The 23612-nt window shown below is 37.8% G+C and overlaps 1 protein-coding gene across 4 annotated transcripts in view; it reads left to right on the forward strand.

The window, feature by feature from the left end:
• Positions 1 to 22724, forward strand: part of LOC125259897 (PDZ domain-containing protein 4) — a 118954-nt gene extending 96230 nt beyond the window's left edge. For 3 of the 4 annotated variants that reach the window (XM_048177895.1, XM_048177894.1, XM_048177893.1), the window contains 6 exons: positions 9661 to 9938; positions 13124 to 13214; positions 13339 to 13437; positions 15506 to 15568; positions 16184 to 16285; positions 19472 to 22724. In XM_048177895.1, coding sequence (XP_048033852.1) covers positions 9730 to 9938; positions 13124 to 13214; positions 13339 to 13437; positions 15506 to 15568; positions 16184 to 16285; positions 19472 to 21364 — 2457 coding nt within the window. In that variant the 5' untranslated portion in view covers positions 9661 to 9729 and the 3' untranslated portion in view covers positions 21365 to 22724. Of the gene's footprint in view, positions 1 to 8605; positions 8648 to 9660; positions 9939 to 13123; positions 13215 to 13338; positions 13438 to 15505; positions 15569 to 16183; positions 16286 to 19471 lie in introns of all 4 variants that reach the window. The other variant, XM_048177892.1, reaches the window with a different exon arrangement.
• The last annotated feature ends 888 nt before the right edge of the window (positions 22725 to 23612 follow it).

The raw sequence follows: 23612 nt of genomic DNA on the forward strand, positions 1-23612 counted from the left end.
ACTTATCAGTCAGCATACTGTAGCAAAAGTAGTACAAAAATTTTAAAAAGATGGAGCTGCAACCATCTCACAGAGACGTCCAGGTCGTCCACGGAAGTTAACACCTCAACAGGAGCGTCTTCTGATGAGAAGGGTTGATGAAAATCAGCATGCAAGTTCACTGCAGTTATCTAAAGAAGTAGAAAGCAAAACTGGGGTGACTATTTCCTGTGAAACAATATGGTGTACACTGCAGAGGAATGGCATGTATGGGTGCCGTCCACGAAAGAAGACTTTCCTAAAGCCCAGGCCCAAAAAAGCCTGCCTAGAGTTTGCCAGGGCCCATGCTGACAAAGATGAAGACTACTGGGACTCTATACTCTGGAGTAATGAGACCAAGATAAATGTTTTTGGAACTGATGGCTTCAAAACTGTATGGCGTCACAAAGTTGAGGATTACAAAGAAAAATGCATGGTGCCTACAGTGAAACATGGTGGTGGCAGTGTCCTTATGTGGGGCTGCATGAGTGCTGCTGGTGTCAATGAGTGCTGCATTTCATTGATGGCATCATGAATTCAACAGATGTACTGCTCTGTACTGAAAGGAGAAGATGCTACCATCACTCTGTGCCCTTGGTCGTCGTGCACTTTTCCAACATGACAATGATCCTAAACGCACATCTAAGGCCACTGTTGGATTTCTGAAGAAGAACAGGGTGAAAGTGATTCAGTGGCACCTGATCTGAACCCAATCGACAATTGAGCATCACTCTCCATCCAGCATCCAGTCTCTAAAAGAGGTCATTCTTGAAGAATGGAAAAATGTTGGACAGATATTGCAAAATGTTGCCAACTTGTTCATTCCATGCCTAGAAGACTTGGTTTTGTCATTAAAAATCATGGAGGCCATACAAAGTACTAGATGTAGTAGTTTTTGTTGTGGGGTGTACTCATTTTTGCATCACCCTAATTTGAGTAAAACTGAAAAATGTGTAATCTAAGTTATATTATTAACCTTACTTTCATGTTATAAGTTAAACAGATGTTATATTAAACTTAGTCTTGTCAACATTTTGGAAATTGTTTTTGTGTTCTTTGAGATATTGTTTAAAATGTTACTTTTCAAAGGGGGTGTACTTATTTATGCTGAGCACTGTAGAACCACTGAACTCACATGAACTGTTTCAAACATGTTTTTAGTACCTTTATGGACCTTGAGAGTTTGAATGGTTTTGCTCTCAATACAGGCCTCACTGAGCCATCAGATTCGTGTTCTGAAGATGAACGAAGGTCTTACGGGTGTAGAACGACATGAGGGTGAGTAAAAAATTACAATATTTTCATTTTTGGTGAAATAACCCTTTAATATTAAGGCTATATTTAACTTAACATCCTCTATAGCATTTTTTAAAAGCTGGCTAAAGTGTACTTATTTTTCACAAGGATCTCATGACAGTATTACACTGTTAGCTTAGCAACATGTTAATCCGAAACTCTAAATGACATCAATTGTGATTCAATTAATGCACAAAATGTTTGCTCCAAAGCCTAATACTGCTTGAGGAAACATCAGCCAAAGATTAAGGATAACAAACCCGATTCAGAAGTTAAGAAAGACAGCATGAGAGGTATGATGAATATGAAAAAATTTTGTAGCTGTTATTTTGATGTGGCAGCAGCCTTACAGTCTCTGTTGGGCATGTTGTATTATTCAAACCTCTTTATAAAATAACAGCATTAACAGTATCATCTGCTCCCCTCATTAAAGCTGCAGGGAAACAAATAAAAGAGGAAATAATATTATCAACAAGACAAGAAATTTAATTATGAATAGCATAATTCAAAATATAATATTTGTATATTATAAATAAATTGGAAAATATAGTATAAATAATAAAATTATTATCAGCAATGATAAAAAAAAAAAAAATACCCCACAGACCCTCCTGTAGTGGCAGTCATGATTATAATGCTGTCCATGTAGGCAGTAGAGGCCGACATAGTCTCTGTGCATCTCCCCATCATGCTCTCATTCCCTTCCCCCTGTTCTGTCTCTCTGTCTGTCACCTTCTTTGAACTTCCCCCTCCATCCCCCTTCTGCTCTCTGTATTCCAGCTTCAGAAGGAATACTGAAGACCAGACGCTAGTCTTTGTTTCTTCAATCTACACCTATATCTCTGTTCCTCTGCAATCATTTATCTGTCTCTGGACCTGTAACCCTGCAGCCACAGGAGCGGACGTGCGGCTAGAGATGTATCCCGCATTATGCCCGCTTGAATTAGTGTCTGGGGACGCGGTTATGCCTCCGTGCTGGAGATGAGGACATCTCCTATGTAATAAATCATCGCTTACTGTTAATTAAACCGTCCATCCAAATGCTCCAAGTAGCCTGTGTGTGTGTGTGTTTATAGCTCTGACTAGAGAAGGCATGTTGAACTGTGTGCATGATTGCGTTTATGAAAGCCAGTGCCCCTGACGGTCGTATCCTTGGAAATGATATGACTGGAAGACAGCAGAGAAAAGTGGCCTTTACAGCAAGACTATTAAAAACTGAGGGATGATGAATCCTCATGCCCAATGTGCCAAATATGGGCACAACAGAGCAGCAGTAATATTGTGAATAAATGTATTTGGGAGGGACAAACCAGTTTATATAGAAATCTCCAGACAGTGGACAAGGTCATTGTCAGCAAATGCCCCGCATGGAGTCTGTGCCTACACAATAATACTGCACAGAGATTTCCATAGAATTCAGTCATAAAATGCCATTCACATATAATTATAGTTCCATAATATGAAGAATTCCAGTGAAGTGTAAAGGGATATCAATGAGAAAAATGTTGGGTGGAACAAAGTATGTGCATCTTGTGATGTATATCAAAGTGAAACGCTTCTCAAACAAGAAAAATGTAGTCTGTGTGTCCGTTGGGAATTGATTAGATTGTTGTTGTTGTTTGCTGTTGGTGGATCTCGTGTGATTGATAGGTTGCCCAGCTCTGCCTAAACTAGGCATCATACACTAAAGGACTGAGGATCACACACACCATCAGACTTTTTTCCAAACACAACAAACCAGTGGAGAACAGTGACTGGATATAGAACCATCAGATGACACACAGCTCATTTCTCCATTGATGTAAGTTACCGAAAGCAAAACCAAACACAAAAGCCCTTAGCAGAGCGAGTTGTCCAGTGCTGTTCCGTTCACACAGCGTGAGTTTTCTGACAATGCGGTTGTGAGTCCAGACTATTTATGGGTGTAAGTTTTGTTACAGAACGCCTCTTAAATAACTGTACTGTGTGTAAATGTAACCGCATTAAGGACTCAAATACAGGACTGACAACCATATTCTTTAGCTGTGTGAACGTGTTCTAAAATGTTAAACATGTTTTCAACTGCATGGAATGAAAGGCTGAAGCTAAAATAATCTGTGAGTCTGTATCCATCAGACACTACACAGTGTTCTGTAAAATCTGTCAACTCCGATCAACCAAAATTTGCAGACTGGCTCTGACTTTTGCCAACTAGCGTTGACTCCTCCAGATTGCAAACTGAGGCAAAAATCTGGGCAAAAGCTGTGTACTTTATTCCAGCTGTTATTTAGCAAATTTGTTGAATATCTGCCAGTTATCTACAGGTACCTACGACAGGTCAGGGCTACATTCACCATCCATTAGGACTTGGCGGTATGAAAATATATATATCGTGGCAATGACATAAATGCAAATTTATATCACAGTATGTAAATAAATTCTCTCAGTGCAGTAGCCTACTGCTTAAAATTATTGACACATTACAGCGAAAAAGAAACATGAATAAAAGAACAAATAAAGAGCGGGGCGTCCTTGACATTAAAGGTGCCCTAGATTAAAAAATTGAATTTACCTCGGCATAGTTAAATAACAAGAGTTCAGTACATGGAAAAGACATAGAGTGAGTCTCAAACACCATTGTTTCCTCCTTCTTATGTAAATTTCATTTGTTTAAAAGACCTCTGAAGAACAGGCGAATCTCAACATAACACCGACTGTTACGTAACAGTCGGGGTGTACGCCCCCAATATTTGCATATGCCAGCCCATGTTCCCAGCATTATGAAAGGCATTAGACAAGGGCAGCCAGTATTAACGTCTGGATGTGCAGAGCTGAATCAACAGACTAGGTAAGCAAGCAAGGACAATAGCAAAAAATGTTTCGTTAGCATGTTGCTAATGTACTGTTAAATGTGGTTAAAGTTACCATCGTTTCTTACTGTATTCACGGAGACAAGTCACTATTTTCATTTTTAAACACTTGCAGTCTGTATAATGCATAAACACAACTTCATTCTTTATAAATCTCTCCAACAGTGTAGCATTAGCCGTTAGCCACGGAGCATAGCCTCAAACTCGTTCAGAATCAATGTAAACATCAAAATAAACACTGTACTTACGCGATTAGACATGATGCATGACGAACACTTTGTAAAGATCCATTTTGAGGGTTATATTAGCTGTTTGAACTTTTTTTATGTTGTTTAAGGCAAGCGCGAGCTCCGTAGGCATGGAGCACGAGATTTAAAGGGCCACACACCCTGAATCGGCTCATTTCTAATGATGCCCCAAAATAGGCAGTTAAAAAAATGAATAAAAAAAATCTATGGGGTATTTTGAGTTGAAACTTCACAGACACATTCAGGGGACACCTTAGACTTATATTACATCTTTTTTAAAAAAGTTCTAGGGCACCTTTAAAAAGACCTATTAAAAGAGCAATGAAATGAGAAAGAGAACACAATTTGTACTTGTGCTCTGTGTTCTTTGTTTTTTTTTTCTTCTCAGAGATATAGCTGAGCATAGCCTATTTTGAGAACTCGGGTACGCACCTAAACGCATGTCCTGATTTTGCCGAGTTACACGCGTTCCTGGGTCAACATATTTTGTTGGTAAATATAATCCTAACCAAATCCCTACCACTAAACCTAACCCTACCTATAAGTTATCCCTAAAATCAGAGGGAAATGATTAACACTTTGAGTAACATTGATGTAGAAGGACCTATTTTTTGTAAGTCTAAACTTGACATACTGTAAACTGTAAACTTGTGCCTCAAATCTGATTGGTTGATTGGAATGTTGTTCCAGGATCAACAAAGATGTCAAAGCAGGAGCATGTTGCACTTGATGAAATCAGGTTCTGCCACCGAAACAAATATATGTCAAAATGTCCATCTTGGCATGTATTTTTGCAAATACAGTCTGTTATGTCTTAAAGTGAAACAGGAGAAAGTATTTTGGCAGATACCAATAATTCTTTATATTTTAAAGCCGATAACCAATATATTGGCCAATAAATCTAAATCAAATTATTTTATATAATTTTTGAGAGCCTGATTACAAAAACAAAAGTTTCACCATTAAAAGCCATGACCCAAGCATACAATTATAATGTTCTCATCATTTTATGTAGCTTATATGACAGACTTGCACTGCACATGTTGCACTATATTTTCCTTATTGAAGTGATTTCAATCATATTTCAAGCAATTCAAAACTGTCATGGTGGACAATCTAAATTGTCTCAGCTGGAGGAAATAATCCATTAAAAATGAACATATATCGGTCAATACCAATATGGTGGCTGATATATCATGCATCCCTAATATCGTTATCATGAAATAAAATTAGTCTTATCGTGAAAAAAAGATTTTGGTCATATCACCCACCCATAGCGTCCATAAACAAACGTATCTGATCAGGGGCTGGTGGACATGATGCAGACTGATTATACAGGGCTTCACTTGTCGATTATAAAATTGTGTAATTGTGCTCATCCCAAGTTAGAACAAGAATTCTACTAAATTAAAATGATTCTCTTGAACTGTTGCTTTGCCACGACATTAGTTGATATGAAAGAAACTAATTGTAGAAGACAGTTTAAGCCAAAGTCCACTACAGCACCACTTGTGGAAACACTGAGAATACAACACTCAGCATACTTGCATTGTGTACTTGTAATGAAAGCTGTGCAACATCAAGCATCCGTGAGGAATAACTTCATACTAACTCTACATCTTTTACACAGTATTTAGACCATCAGAATTTACATTTGAGTCACTGGAGGAGGAAAACGTGTCTTTGCTTTGGGTGTTCTGGCTGTTGTAGCAGTTCTGTGTTCTTTGATGAAACCACCCACTCTGACCTGAGCCTGAAACTCACGCTGTTTCCATCAGAATCCTGTTGAATATTATTACACTAATCCCTAATTACCAATCTCTCTCGCCGCGGGGATTACAAGTCTCAGCCATACCTCCATACAAACACAGTGGAATAATTTAGGTGGGAGCATTTCCATGCACATGCTAGTGCTTCATAAGCTTCTGGGAAAGGTCATAGGGGCACAAAGGTTAGAGGTCAAAGATGATCCTACACCCCCCCCATATAAATTATAATCAATTACTTTACATGTGCTTCAGTATGTTAGTCAACACATCAAAATAAGTGAGCTTAAACCATGACAAAAATGATTAATGATGCAAATTATATGATATAATGATATAAAATGTACTTTAGAATAAAAATTTAATTTGAGATTACAAAGTACTTGTGTGCGTTAAGAAACATGATTGTGCGCTCTCTTTAAGTATACTTAATTGGCCTTTAATTTGATTAATATTATTCAGGTTTTTAAAAATACACTACAAGTGCACATTCAGTACAATTAAGTGCACTTATTTTTCACAAGGGTAGACAAGAACTGTATTTGCATGACTAGAAAATAGCTGTCTCAAGTCACTAATGACATGGCCAACATGTGAATCAAATACACAGTGGTTATGGAAAGTATTCAGACCCCCTTAAATTTTTCCTCATTAATGTACACACAGCACCCCATATTGACAGAAAAACACAGAATAGTTGACATTTTTGCAGATTTATTAAAAAGAAAAACTGAAATATCACATGGTCCTAAGTATTCAGACCCTTTGCTGTGACACTCATATATTTAACTCAGGTGCTGTCCATTTCTTCTGATCATCCTTGAGATGGTTCTAAACCTTAATTTGAGTCCAACTGTGTTTGATTATACTGATTCGGACTTGATTAGGAAAGCCACACACCTGTCTATATAAGACCTTACAGCTCACAGTGCATGTCAGAGCAAATGAGAATCATGAGGTCAAAGAAACTACCTGAAGAGCTCAGAGAAAGAATTGTGGCAAGGCACAGATCTGGCTAAGGTTCCAAAAAAATGTCTGCTGCACTTAAGGTTCCTAAGAGCAAGTGGCTTCCATAATCCTTAAATGGAAGACGTTTGGGATGACCAGAACCCTTCCTAGAGCTGGCCATCCGGCCAAACTGAGCTATCGGGGAGAAGAGCCTTGGTGAGAGAGGTAAAGAAGAACCCAAAGATCACTGTGGCTGAGTCCAGAGATACAGTCGGGAGATGGGAGAAAGTTGTAGAAAGTCAACCAACACTGCACCCCTCCACCAGTCGGGGCTTTATGGCAGAGTGGCAAGACACATGAAAGCCCGCATAGCCTGCACCTGAAGGACCTAAGATGGTGAGAAATAAATTCTCTGGTCTGATGAGACCAAGATAGAAATTTTTGGCCTTAATTCTAAGTGGTATGTGTGGAGAAAACCAGCACTGCTCATCACCTGTCCAATACAGTCCCAACAGTGAAACATAGTGGTGGCAGCATCATGCTGTGGGGGTGTTTTTCAGCTGCAGGGACAGGACGATGCAATCGAGGGAAAGATGAATGCGGAGTACAGGGATATCCTGGACAAAAACCTTCTCCAGAGTGCTCAGACCTCAGACTGGGCCGAAGGTTTACCTTCCAATAAGACAATGACCCTAAGCACACAGCTAAAATAACAAAGGAGTGGCTTCACAACAACTCCGTGACTGTTCTTGAATGGCCCAGCCAGAGCCCTGACTTAAACCCAATTGAGCATCTCTGGAGAGACCTAAAAATGGCTGTCCACCAATGTTTACCATCTGACAGAGCTCCAGAGGATGCAAGGAGTCAGAGGATCCCCAAATCCAGGTGTGAAAAACTTGTTGCATCTTTCCCAAAAAGACTCATGGCTGTATTAGATCAAAAGGGTGCTTCTACTAAATACTGAGCAAAGGGTCTGAATACTTAGGACCATGTGATATTTCAGTTTTTCCTTTTTTAATAAATCTGCAAAAATGTCAACAATTCTGTGTTTTTCTGTCAATATGGGGTGCTGTGTGTACATTAATGAGGAAAAAAAATCGAAGTGGACAATGACGCAGAAGTACAAAAGAAAACCACCGCATAGCATGCGCCGCAGAGGCTGTGGCGTAGTTCCGACACAGAAGTATAAATTAGCCTTTAGATGTAAATCAGGCATTTTGTATAAAACAAACACCTTCTTCAAGAGTTTCAAACCATATGATATCTACAATACTATATCCTTCATATTAAACCCTTAAACACATTTTAAAATCCTCTTTCCCTGCAGATCTTGAGTAATGTGGTCATTTATCACCATGAGACTTTATTCTGCTGAGTGCAGTTCCTCGACTGTCTCCTCAGCACTAAATGATCAGGACTTTCTACTTGGATATGCTTTTTTCCCCCCTCTATCTTAATACTTCACTCTTTCTACCCACAGAGGAGGCAGATAAACGGCATGCTGTGCACTTTTAATGGGGAGGTTGGATTAAAGGTTTTGTTTTTTATGTCTGAGTGTTGCGTAAATGTTGTGTGATCCTTGCGATAAGTGACCATTGTAGATATGTTGTTTAGATGCTGTTGTGTTAAGTGCTCATTTTAAAGGAACATTTTCACCGAAAAAGTCATCATTTACATCATTACCCTCATGTTGTTTCAAACCTGTATGACTTACTTTCTTCTGTGGAACATAAAAGAGGATATTCTGAAAAATGCCTTTTTATTTTTATTTTGTCCATATAATGAAAATCGATAAGGTCCACACACTTTCATTGTGTGTGAAAAAAAACAAACAAAAAAAAAACAGAAACATTCTTCAAAATATTTTTTTTTGTGTACCACAGAATGAATAAAGTCATAGGCTACAGGTTTGTAACAACATGATGGTGAGTAAATAATGACCAAATTGTAAATTTTTGGGTGAACTATCCCTTTAACTAACCACATCTGTTACAACAGCTGTTCATACCATTAGTCAAACAAATCTCTCTCATATTAACATTCAGTCTATGCATTTTTATGTTGAATTTGTTCTCTACTCACAATGTGAAGACTTTTTCAAGTATCAGTGCAGTATGTCATGCTCACTTCCTGTATAAGGCCCGTTCACACCAAGAACAATAACTATAAAGATAACTATAATCATAACTATCCACACTAATGCATGATAATGTTCAGTTTACTAGCACAAGCTGCAGCTTTGTCATCTGCCTCTTTAAATGCAAAAGTCGACTGGATTCGGATTGGCTGTCAATGTTATTGTTTATTAACTGGAAAAAAATGTTTATAGTTATAGTAGTTATCATACTTGGCGTGAACATCAATTTTCTGTCTTTCTGTGTATTCTTAAAAATGATCTGTTAAAGGGGTCACATATCCTATGCTTTTTGTGATTTTATTTTTTTTTTCCTTTAAGTCTACTTAATCAGTGTTAACTAAAACTATTAAAAAAAAAAATTCAGTAATCAGCATCTATGTCTTTGTCCATGAATCCAGGTGAACAGTAAAGACCTGTCCCGGCTGTCTCAGGATCAGAGCCTCCATGCGCTGCGCTGTAGGCGTAACATGAGGTGGAGTCAGAGGAGGAAAGCAGGTGTGCCTGGAGCTGCTGGAGGGACGATGGTAATGACTGACTGTGTGGACAGCGGGACGCAGACAGATATCAGCTTCCAGCACATGGTGACATTAGGCAGACCCGCCCATCACAACAGACCCGCGTCACCTCCTTCCCCTCCACTGCCGCCCATGCCAGAGCCATACCTCTTCAGCCAACTGTAAGTCTGGGTTTGAGAACACATACTGGTTGGAGCTATATTTTTAAAATCAATGCTATTATGATGAACATACATTATTGCACATAATGTAACTAATTACAGTACAGTTCAAAAGTTTGGTGTTGATTCATTTTTTTTTTTTATGTTTTTGAAAAAAGTTTCTGCCATAAAATTAAAAAAAAAAGGTAATTGCGGTCAATTTCTCGCAATTGCTTGTTTACATCTCTCAATTGTGAGTCTACATCTTGCAATTCCTACTTTTTTTTTCTCAGAATTGCATGATATATACTTGCAATTGCAAGAAATAAAGTCTGAATTGCAAGATATAAAGGCAGTCTTTTTTGTAAGAAAAAAGGTCAGAATTGTGAGATAAAAAAAAAAAAAATCACAGTTATCTTTTAATTATATAATTCCATAATATTGTTTCTGCCATGAAATAAAAAATAAAAAAGGCAATTGCGACTTTTTATCTCACAATTCTGACTTCTTTTTTTTTTAGAATTGCGAGATATAAACTCACAATTGCGAGTTATAAAGTCAGAATTGCATGATATACAGTTGTGGCCAGAATTATTAGCCCCCTTCATAACTATGATCAAAGATGACTCTAAAAATAAATCTGCATTGTTTATCCTTTTGATCTTTAATTTATAAAATTAGCAAAAATCTAACCTTTCATTGAAGGAAAAGAATTGAAAGTGGGGGGGAAATAACATTATGAAATAAATGTTTTTCTCCAAAACGTGTTGCCCACAATTATTAGCACCCTTTTATTCAATACTTTTTGCAACCTCCTTTTGCCAAGAGAACAGCTCTGAGTCTTCTTCTATAACGCCTGATGAGTTTGGAGAACACCCGAGAAGAGATCAGAGACCATTCCTCCATACAGAATCTCTCCAGATCCTTCAGATTCCCAGCTCCATGTTGGTGCTTCTTATCTTCAGTTCACTCCACTCATTCTCTTTAGGGTTCAGGTCAGGGTACTGGTATGGCCATGTCAGAAGCTTCATTTTGTGCTCAGTGACACATTTTTGTGCTGGTTTTGATGTTTGTTTTGGATCATTGTCCCGACGGATGATCCAACCACAGCCCATTATAAGATTTCTAGCAGAAACAGTCAGATTTTGATTTTTTTATCTGTTGGTATTTGATAGAATCCATGACACGATATATCTGAACAAGTTGTCCAGGAACTCCAGCAGAAAAATAGGCCCACAACATTAAAGATCCAGCAGTATATTTAACCGTGGACATGGGGCACTTTTTATCCATGTGTGCACCAAACCCATCTGGTGGGTTTGCTGCCAAGAAGCTCTTGTTTTAGTTTCATCTGACCATAGAAGCTCGTCCCGTTTGAAGTTCCAGTCTTGTCTGACAACTGAATATGCTGGAGATTGTTTCTGGATGAAAGCAGAGGATTTTTCTTGAAACCTTCCCGAACATCTTGTGGGGATGTAGGTGCTTTTGATAATTTTTTTTAGGCTTTCTGAGATTCAAGACTCAACTAATCTCTGCAATTCTCCAGCTGTGATCCTTGGAGAGTCTTTGGCCACTTAAAAATTCCTCCTCACTGCGCATTAGGATGATTTAGACACATGTCCTCTTTCAGTCAGATTTGTAACATCTTTAGTTGATTGGAACTTCTCAATTATTGCCCTGATGGTGGAAATGTGGATTTTCAATGCTTTAGCTATTTTCTTACAGCCACTTTTTATTTTCTGAAGCTCAACAATCATTTGCTACACATCAGAACTATATTCTTTGTTTTTTTCTCATTGTGATGAATGATTAAGGGAATTTGGCCTTTGTGTTTCCTCATGTTTATACTCCTGTGGAACAGGAAGTCATGGCTGGACAATTTCATGTTCATGATCACCCTGGTGAGCTAAAAAAATTTAAATATGAATGGGAATATACTTCAGAGATATTTTACTCATAAAAAAATTCTAGGGGTGCTAATAATTGTGGGCAACGTGTTTTGGAGAAAAACATTTATTTCTTAATGTTATTTTCCCCCCACTTTCAATTCTTTTCCTTCAATGAAAGGTTAGATTTTTGCTAATTTTATGAATTAAAGATCAAAAGGATAAACAATGCAGATTTATTTTTAGAGTCATCTTTGATCATATTTATGAAGGGGGCTAATAATTCTGGCCACAACTGTAAAGTCAGAATTGTGGGATATAAACTCGCAATTAATTATAATGTCCAATTGTGGGGGGAAAAACACGTTTTTCTCAGAATTGTGAGTTTATATCTTTATAATTAACAATTTACATAACTTGCAATTCCTGAGAAAGACTGTATCTCGCAACAAGTTTATGTCTCACAATTCTGACTTTATTTGACGCATTTGTGAGTTTATTTTATAAGTCACACTTACCTTTTTTATTTATTTTTTTTTTATTTAGTGGCGGAAACAAGCTTCCATAATTTAATGCATCCTTTAATAAATTACTGATCCCAAACATTTGAACCGTGTTAAGTTTGTTTGTATTTTCTTGTTTCCCATGTGCCGTTGTTCCCTATGTTCCAGCTTCTCATTTGTTGTCATAGCCACCCATTTGTTTGATTGATTAGTTTTCTCCCTCTGTTCAGGTTGTGTGTGTGTGTTCCAGTATGTTTGTTATTTTTGATTTACTGTTAAAGTAGACTGCTTCATCTGGATCCTGCCTCAACTCATCCTTGCTCATTTATAAGACCATGTAAATTATTTGTCTAAATAGTACTAAATATAACTGCATTATAGACACTTCCCTCTAATTGCAGGTACAGTATTAGCAAATAAGATTCAAGCAAGTTAGTTTTACCTTTCTATTATTTCTCTGCCTACAGAGGTTAAAAAATGGCTTACCCCACTCTCCTTTACAGCAAAAACACATTGTGTTTGTATTTACCTGAAACAATGATATATTTTTAAGAAAACATTGCCGTCAGTTTAGATTTTTGCACATATCCATAAAAAAGAGGCACTGATCATCATTATGGTGTCAAAAATTAAATGCATTTCAAAAATAGAAAAATAGACTATAACTACAAAAATTATTAAATGAACATTATGCATTACCTCAAATAACAATTACACTATACAAACACCTAAGACTGCTTTTCTGTGACTTCATTTCTGTATGTCAACTCTAGTTAATTATAGATTTTGCTCTGTAATGTTTTATTTTTCTCCTCAGCTCTCCTATGGACCATGTGTATTATGACCCAACAGACTACTTTGACATTAGTCAACATGAGGTGGACAGACAAGATGACCTGGAGTATGAGGTCAAGCACTGTTTCTTTAAACTTCCTCTACTACAAAATAACAAGTTTATTTTAGACTGAAATACTGCTGGAGGAGCGTCTTATCTCAGTTTGTTTAAGCCTCTCTCTATCTGTTTTCCTTCAGGAGGTGGAATTGTATAAATCTTGTCAGCAAGATAAACTCGGTTTAACAGTGTGTTATCGCACTGATGATGAAGAGGATCTGGGTATCTACGTGGGTGAGGTGAGAAGTGGGGAATAATGGGAATCTGCTGACCAATGAATAATGAATGAAGGCTGAGGGAGGATTGTGAACCTATGCCCTTCTGCTTCAGCATTAGATAAATCATTATTTTAAATAAAATGCCACATTAAATCCAGAACACTGTTCCATTTTTCAAGAATTAGTGTACACAAAAAGTTAATCCTACTTAAGCATGACAATTACAATGAATTTACATCTTGTTACTTAATGCAGAGGCTTTCAGTTTTGCAAAAACAATGCAAAACACTGCGGTAAAATAGTTTCATATGTGGTATGCATATAGTATGGGACATGCCCTATTAAGTACCTGTCCATTCTTTTTCTACTTATTAGAAACTAGGTCTTTATAGGTGTATAAAGTGTAATAATGTCATATATCTCAAAAATGCTGCTGTAAAATGGTTTACTATAAGGTATGCATATAGTATGGGACATCCCCTATAAGAAGTGGCCATTCATTTTTCTACTTATTAGAAATTGGGACATTGCATACAAGAATACCTCATGCAACTTTGCAAGTTTCGTACTTCCCACTTCTGAAGTCGTGATTAAGCGCTTATCGCATTCAAGTTTAGACTTGAGAGGCAGTCATGTGCAATTTTTACCTAGGAAACTCGTATTTATGATAATTCCAATAGCATGTGAATGTAGAATAACTGTCATTCCAGTAAAGAAAAATAAATGAAACTGTAAAAAGAGAAATTTTGAAAGAGCGCTTTATTTTGTGTGCTTTTTGCAAATAATTAAAGAGAAGAAAAATTATTATTCAAAGTAATACACAACTGTCACAAGACAACGCTTGTATAAATAATAAGGATAACAGTAGAAGTACAAAAAAAAAATCAAAACATGACATCTTTATATATAGAGTACCCCAGGGATGACGTGTTTTTGTAGGCCAACCCGGAAGTTAGCGGCGCACGGGTTCCCTTGATTGAAAGCCTATGTATTTTTCCCATAGACTTTTGGAAAATCGCAGAAAATAAGCTCTGTGTTTAACAAAGGGTTATGACACTTACATGTTTTGTCTATCAAGATAATCTTTACAAGTTAACACAACATTTATAGATTTTGAAGCCTAAATAAAGTCATCAGATATAAAAGGCTAACAGTAGGCTATAAACGGACTACAGCACACCATAGTCGCGGATCAACGTCGTCACCACCAAGCTTATTTAAAAAAACAACTTTATTTAAAAACATGCTCGCTGATTATGATCTGTACTGTTATGAATACTTATCCACTTTTTCATGAGAAATGCTGTCCAAATGTCCCGTTTTTAATGATGATGTCTAAAGTCCCCGCCAAAGGAAGTAGTCCCTTTTAGCAATTTGTTAGCAACCGCCGATTTAAAGACACAGTAAAACTTTTAAAAATCACAAGTGGGTTATAACTGGTGTGTTTATGTTATAGATCAAAACGTGAAAGTATTTAGAGGCTTTGTTAACCACAGACCTTATTTCAGGCAAGTTAGCAAAAACCCATTCAAAAAGCCCATAGACTTTACGGCGTTGGAACGGTCATTATTTTTGTAAATTCTGTTTGTTGACGCTAAAGCTGTAGAAATTACACGTTATATTACAGCATATGTTTAAATCACAGAAATTACCCATTTAAAGCAAATTTTAAAGTAATATTTCATCTTAAACATGCCACAGATGCTGTTGAATATCGTATACATGAACTAATTCTAGTTGTGAAAAAGAATTGAAAACTTGTACAGTAATGTATTTACAGTAAGAATTTACAAGGATATGGTGTAGCATCAGATTAAATAAAAAATGTTAAAATGCAGTGGATATATATATATATATATATATATATATATATATATCTTATATCTTCAATATCTATAAGTCTTCACACCTCATTTAAAAACTCCTAAGAACTAAGTTCTAAGTCCTAAGTCCTAAGAAGAAGGTTTTAGGAAAACTTTGATGAAAGGTTTTGATCCACTTCAAATGTTGACTACTATATATTGCAGCAGAAATGGTATGCTTGTATGCAGCAACCCCCCACACCACTGATTCTGTATCATCATTGCAGGTCAACCCTAATAGCATTGCTGCTAAGGATGGCCGAATCCGTGAGGGAGACAGAATACTGCAGGTGACTAAAGCCAAACAATGCTATTATCTGACTGAAAACAGATCAATGATACACTGTTCACAAGTGGTCTAATAATGATCAACTTCATTGAACAACATTGATATCAACAAATCAAATTTAGTTAGTTTTAAGGTTTGTGGTTTGAAAATCATTCTTTTTAATAATGAAATATTATGTTGAATTTGGTAAAATCATGTTGTATTTTCTGCATATACATAACCCTTCCAGATTCCATAAGATGTTTATTGTTGTCTTTAAAATAAGAGGGATGATGATAAGAGGAATCATACATTTTAATTTCTTTTTTATTTAGTTCTGCCCTGAAGAACCTACAGTATTTGGCTTTACACGTTTACTTTTATTCCACAAGACAAAATAATAACTGAAATTACATAAATTATCCTGTTCAAAAGATTACATTTCGGTTCTTAATAAAGCTCCTCATGCATCGGCTATTTGCAGCTTTTTGTGATTGAGTAAGCTGTGTGTAGCAGCTTCTTTAGGGCAAAATAAACAAAACAATAATAAAACCTTACAGATGCATCAAGCGTTATGTGAACTAATGAGCAAAAAATAATGTGATGTGAAATGTTGTTAATGTGCATTTGTGTTCAGATAAATGGGGTGGATGTCCAGAACCGAGAGGAAGCAGTGGCCATCCTGACAAGAGAGGACAGCACCAACATCTCTCTCCTACTGGCACGACCAGATATTGAGGTGAGACTCACCTTGAATTTATTTTTGCAGTCAGATATGATCACTTGATTCAATTAAGTTCTTCTGTCTGCAAGCAGGAGAAGTTCAAATGAAAAACGTTGTTTATTTACTGTCTTTTGAATTTTCACGGCACCCAGTCTTTATCTCACCACATTCACATTTAGAGTGCGTAACTCATAACTCTAGTAAATATAATTTATTTTGCCGTGAGGCTGTAGATTTAGTAACAGCACAGGGTGAATGTTTGGTGATTGTTAAAGTATTACTGAAGCTACTAATGGCAGCTAATTTGATATTCAGACATTACGTGAAGTGTATTATGGTCTGCTCATTCAAGCAGTAACAGACAAATGTGTTATAGTGTACAGGTGAACACACGGCTTCACTCTGTTCTCTGTTTACAAATGAAAGCAGACAGAAAAGGGCAGAGTAGGACAAAAACCCAGACGAGGAAATAAATGAAGGAGAGAATTAAAGAGAAAAAAAAAAAAAAAAAAAACACAAGGAGAGACAAGGACACATGGGGCTGGTTTGGCAGTCTTTTGTTCTACTCAAGGTCACACTTTAGAGAAAGAGACACACTTAGGACATCCCATAATACACAACCTCCAGCAGTGAGTCACCATGTCTATTTCATTTCCTTGAACACATTTTCATGACAGTCTGAGATATTGGCTGTGTTCAGAATGTAGCTACTACTTAATGAACACTATAGTATACAATATATACTGCCTAATCTTTTATATATATATGTGGAATGTGGAAAAGTAGGGATTATTCCATAAGCATTTTAAACAGTAGTATGCTACATTTTCACATGACAACATTACCTTGCAGGTTAAGTTACATCCATTTATCATGTTGGAAACTTATTTTGCAATTATAATTCAGTTTTATGTAAAATATCTTAAAGGATTAGTTCACTTTCAAATAAAATTTTCCTGATAATTTACACACCCCCATGTCATCCAAGATGTCCATGTCCTTCTTTCTTCAGTTGAAAATAAATTAAGGTTTTTGGTGAAAACATTCCTGGATTATTCTCCTTATAGTGGACTTCAGTGGTCTCCAAATGGTTGAAGGTCAAAATTATAGTTTCAGTGCAGCTTCAAAGGGCTTTAAACGATACCAGACGAGGAATAAGGGTCTTATCTAGCGAAACGATTGGTCATTTTCTAAAAATAAATGTAAATGTATATGCTTTATATAAACAAATGATCGCCTTTCAAGTGGTTCCACCAAAACCGCACTTTCGTATTCTTCAAAAAGCTTACGCTGTATGTCCTACGCCTTCCCTATTCTACTTATGAACAAAATGGAACTGGTGCTGTGTTTGTTCCGTAAGTAGAATAGGGAAGGCATAGGACATACAGCGCAAGCTTTTTGAAGAATACGAAAGTGCGGTTTTGACCGATCATTTTGCTAGATAAGACCCTTATTCCTCGTCTGGTATCGTTTAAAGCCCTTTGAAGCTGCACTGAAACTATAATTTTGACCTTCAACCGTCTGGAGGCCACTGAAGTCCACTATAAGGAGAATAATCCTGGAATGTTTTCATCAAAAACCTTAATTTCTTTTCGACTGAAGAAAGGAGGACATGGACATCTTGGATGACATGGGGGTGAGTAAATTATCAGGAACATTTTATTTGAAAGTGAACTAATCCTTTAATATTGGCAGTGTGATCAAATAACTAAAAACAAAAGTAGTTTCACACATCACACTGAAATTGAAGGCCAGCTTGAGTGTGTTGCATCGTGGGATGCAGTATTCATTGCAGCTTTCTCAAGCTACAACAGACTAAAGAGAGTGAAAATCAAAATCAACAATCTAACAAGTTGGTTAAAGTCAAAAATGATGTCTCGATATCTTTACACTGTGTGTGAGTCTCTTCATTGATTGGTCTAAAACCTTGTGGTCTGTCAACATGCTTTAACATCCAGATTTATCATCTTTAGCCTTTGTGGAAGCCATGGCAACAGTCCGTATCCCACTGGTAAATATTTAAATAAAACATAATGCAAACCCCTGAGGAATCAGCCAGCTCATGAATACAAATAGACCAAATCAACATTTGAAGTCTGAGGCATGTTTATGAAGTTCATTTAGCATGATGCTATTTGACACAAAGCTGTACAAGAAAAAAAAGGTAATCAAGATCTCAAAAAATACATCTTATTTGCATATAATAATCATGATAAACTGAGGATGCTGATTTTGAACCCAAACCAGAAAGACAGATATTTATTTTTGTTCAGTGTAACATACAAGTCTACAGCTAATGGATATGAAAAAGCTTCATGTACATAATTGGTCTGAATAAAAGCCATTTGTGTCCAGTTCTTTAATTGAATTCAATATGTTTTTCCCTAGAAATCTGTCAGCTGTATTCATAGGTTTGGCACAAAGTAAAAATCTAATTGAGATTCTTTAAAAACAGTTATTGGTGAATCATTAAAACAAGAGATGAAAATAAGCACTAATGAACAGTGATGGTCATTTGGGAAATAGTCACTGATTTTACAGTTTTAGGATTTGGGGTCAGTAGCACACAAGCACGTGTGTGTTTGTGTGTTATGGAAGCTCCAGATGGTGTGTGAGCCCTTGGGCCAGTATATTCCCCAGCACAGGTGGCTCATTTGAGAAACCTCTCATGTTTAAATGTCTCCTACAACAGATGGGAAAAAGACCCTAAATTCAGCATTACAGCATCCAAACTTGGGCTTACGTGGACAAACACTGCCCTCTGCTGTTCAAACAGGGATGCTAATGTGTTTGCTGCTGTTCTCCAATCAGAATGTTTTTAAAGCAAATTTCTCTGCATACAGTGCCTACACTTTTAGAAGAAAGGGTTCTATGTAGAACCCTATAGGGTTCTGTCAGGTGCTTGATATATAGAACCTTTTAGGGGTATCATCATGTGATCATTTTATGAATTAAACAGCTCATAAACATACTTTTAATCAATCAACAAGTATTCTTCAATCATTCAAGACATTTCTCCTTATATAGAACCTTTTTGGCATAAAGTGTTCTTTAAAATTGAGTCAAGAACCCTAGGATTCTACATAGAGGCCCACTCAACCTTTTCTTCTAAGAGCGTAGCAAGATTTATAAAGTATTTTGCTAATTTGTTTTTCTTTCTCCCTGTTTTCTAACTTCATTCCAAATAATCATTCTTGGAAGAATGAGGCTGATGATCTGGATTTGGAGTTGAGTGTGGGCCTGGATCTAGAGGACTTGGAAAATGCCTCTAACTTACCCAGCCCTCAACACCGAAGAAAAGCTAGCTCCTTGCTGAGTGACATCAATGGGATCCGAGCTGGTCGGCCCAACTTGTGGCACACTGCACTCAATAACAGCCAGGAGCTGGACAGCGGGGTGGGTCGCACAGATGAAAGTACACGCTGTGAAGAGTCCTCAGAGCTGGCAGATGATCCCACCAGTGCATGCACGACCAATGCCACCAATACACCCGGCAGTTTGCGCAAGTTTCACGCTGCTCAGCACGGATGGGAATTCCATTACAGCAACGACTCACTGCTAGGGCCAGATGGGGTGGGAGTGGCGGATCATGGGGTTCCTGAAACACTGGGCTCAGTGACGAGCAGAGTGCTGATGCCAGGTTTAACTGAAGAGGAATATGAACGTTACAGAGAGCTACTGGAGATCCGGTGCCTTTACGAGAAGAATGGAAATGCACTTCTTCTTTTGGACGGGAGGAACCATGGCGCAGGAGGAGGTGATTTTGCAGGAGGAGGTGTTCCTGTAGACATGAATTGTAATGAGAGCCTGATGCAGCACGAGATTGCCCTTCTAGATGAGGAAATACGCCACCTGGAGTTTAAGTGGCGCAATGTTTTGCGGGCTCAAAAGATGCAGCAGTTGCGCCAACGCTGCCTAAAGGTCTGGCCAGCTGATGAAGAGGACGATGAAGAAAAAGGAGCAAAGGCAAGGTGTGGAGGTGCAGAGGCAATCCACCATGAACTGTCAGATATTAACGAGATCCCTGAAAGGGAACGCTCTGACAAGGAGAGCACAAGCGCCTATAATACTGGTGGGGAAAGTTGCAGAAGCACACCTCTGGCAAGTGAACGATACCCTTCACCCTCTGCGGCTGGAGATTCCAGTGCCTCTGCAACCATGCGACCTCGGACGCCACGTCATAGAACAAGCACAAGTAGGGATAAGAATCTAAACTTACCTTTTTCATCAGATGCCAAGAAAAAGAGTGAAGAACCTGGGGACAACAGAAACTCTAATCCAGCAACAAGGCTTCGGTCATTATCTAGTAATGGTAGCAGGAGTAGGAAGGGTTTGGATGGAGCACGAAGGGGGTCACATGCAAATGGGACTCTCACTACCGGGATAGTTAAAGGGGGAAGGAGTGCAGAAAACAGTCCGTACCTGTCCCGACGCCGCTGCAGTACCACGCTGCCTCAACGCTACCAGAGTTGCATGCAGTTGAGGGACATGTCTACCATTGACAGTTTAGAAGTTAGAGACACCACTGAACAGGTTCCTACTCACTCCAGCACCACACCTTGTGCAAACAGAGAATCCACAGCTGCTCCTGCAACTTCTTTGATTATACCACCTACACTGCCTCCATCTTCACCTCGAATGGAGTGGAAGGTAAAGATCCGCAGCGACGGCTCACGTTATGTGGCTAAACGTCCGGTACGAGACCGTTTGCTAAAGGCTCGCGCCATGAAGATTCGGGAGGAGCGCAGTGGGATGACCACGGATGATGATGCGGTTAGTGAAATGAAGATGGGACGCTATTGGAGCAAGGAGGAACGCAAACAGCAGCTTTTGAGAGCTCGTGAGCAACGGCGACGCCGTGAGTTCATGATGCAGAGCCGACTGGACTTCTTGCGAGAGAAAGAGAAGGAGCAAGACTCTGGACCCCAGGGACAAGCTTCCATTCTTGAGCTTAGCCAGAAAAAAAGTATGAAGAAACGCAGCCGACGCATCTTGGACAACTGGATCACCATTCAGGAGCTCCTGGCTCATGGGACCCGTTCAGTAGATGGGAAGAAAGTGTACAACCCTTTGCTCTCTGTGACCACTGTTTGATAATTAGAAGGGAAATGTGACCTTTTAACAAGGAGGATTTTTGGATTACAAAGTTTACCAGTGATTTGCGGCTGTCTGATAAAGACGCCTAGCAGTTAAATTAAGAAACGATGATGGATATAAATGTACAAAGAAAAGTACAAGACAGAAAGGCATAATGTTCAATGAATGTACATTTTTCATAATTAACATGAATTCCGGGACCAGCGCTCTGTTCCTATAAATTGTTTTGATGCTTGAAATTTGAGTTACACTCGGACTGTTACAATGCAGAGATGGTCTTGAGCATTTCCAAACCATATTAAAACATTAATTTCTTTCATAAACACTTTTCAGCCCAAGCACATTTAATGATGAGAAAAACAGAGCAACCAAAATTATTTCATGTTCAATTCAGCAGCCTTGTTGCATAATCTGCTTAGACTAGTATTACAAAGTTAGTAATGTCACTTTGCTTTTAAGACTAGTCTTAACTATTTCAAAGATCTGTTGCATAAAAAGTTTTTTTTTTCTTCCTTTTTTGAGAACACAAGACTGCTAATGCCTTGGCTAACTGCTAGTTGGTTAGAAAAGATTTTCAAGACAGTCTAATGTGTTTATGAAACTGGCCCCAGATCCCATAAAATTATCAAGTTAATCTGGTAATTGGCTTATGAATTTGCAACTCTTGTTTGAGCACAATATGTGTGGTTTTCTTCACTGGTAAAATTAAGAAAATAGTAAAAGCACAATAACTAACAACAATTAAAGAATGAGCCACTACTTGACAATGAGTTGACAATTTCAGAAGCGCATGAATCATGTAACAAAAGAACCAAAAAGCAAAAGTTTCAGCACACAAATATTGGCACAACAAATGGTAATGTCAAACACTGACACTGTCCAAAGAAAAACAATATCTGCTTGTATATTTTTGTGGTACGTTTGTCAACCCTCAGGGGAACAAATCTGACATAATCATCACTCTTAAAACAATTTTGTTATCAGCTTGCAAAATCACATTTGAAACCGTTTTTCTCATATTGTAAAAAAAAAAAAACATGCATGTTGTTGTCCGGAAAATATTTAAATGATGTTGTGTGAAACTGTTGAGTGAAATTGTTGCTGTGTCTTCTGTAATACAGGACATTAATATACTGTGTCCAAATGTTCATTTAACACCTTTCAGGTTTAAAATGGGGGAATTTCTGCTCCTAAATGTTTTTGAATAAAACTTTTGCAACTTGAAGATCTTTGATTTTCACATATTTGCAAAAAAAAAAAAAAAGATTACACTTCATGTAATCAAAACACTTCACTACACAATGCCTTTAGCAAATTCATGTTTGTGCCAAATACAATGAGCTGAAGATGCCTTTTTTTTACAGTTTTTCTCAGTCGCTTTGGTGCATTTCTCACATCACTATTTACATTTGCACAACAGTTAGTTCAACCTCCACAACATTTAGTCATTTGTGCACATCATAGTAGCAGTTTCTCATTCCTTCGAACAAATTGCAAATGCTTTTGGACATGCATCAATTGCTTTCATACAACTCTCTGCTGTTTTATAACATTATCATTTGCTTATGTCATGTCAGTCAAAATTAACTATACTTGTGAATGCTGAATAGTCATTCCATATAAAACTAATAGTCCTCATTTCATTGCTTGAGTCATTACATACAAAAATGTTGAACTAGTTGTCAAAATCTGTCAAGCAAATTTTACACATTTTTTAAAATCTTTTTTTCCTGAAAATGTCTCCTAAATTGAAAAATTTCTCTCAAGTGAATCTCAACTTTCACTGATGAGAAGGGGTGTGTGAAGCATTAGTTGCAACCAATGATAAGCCACTTCTCTACAATCACTGTCAGAGCTGAATCCCATAAACCCCCACTTTACAAGCATATACGAACCAAGCAGGACATAGTGTGTACCATTTCTACAATACTGTGACACAGAAATGGAAGGTCAGCCTCATGGAAGAGGGGTGAGGGTGCGGGGAGGAAGGGGAAGAAGAGGCCAAGTACATAGGCAGATCCCTGATGAAATCAGGGCTACATTTGTGGATCATGTTGTCAATCACGGCCTCACAATGGCTGAGGCTGGTCGAAGGGTGCAGCCAAATGTTGGGAGAACCACTGTAAATTTAATTATTCAAACATTTCGTCAGGAGAACAGGTGTGTATAAATGGACAGTAATTCAGCACTAAACAATCTGCACTGCACTACTGTCATTGTGTCATACATGAAGCTTGCAGTGGGA

The sequence above is a fragment of the Megalobrama amblycephala genome, linkage group LG24, assembly GCF_018812025.1.
Source record: "Megalobrama amblycephala isolate DHTTF-2021 linkage group LG24, ASM1881202v1, whole genome shotgun sequence".
Taxonomy (NCBI): Eukaryota; Metazoa; Chordata; class Actinopteri; order Cypriniformes; family Xenocyprididae; genus Megalobrama; species Megalobrama amblycephala.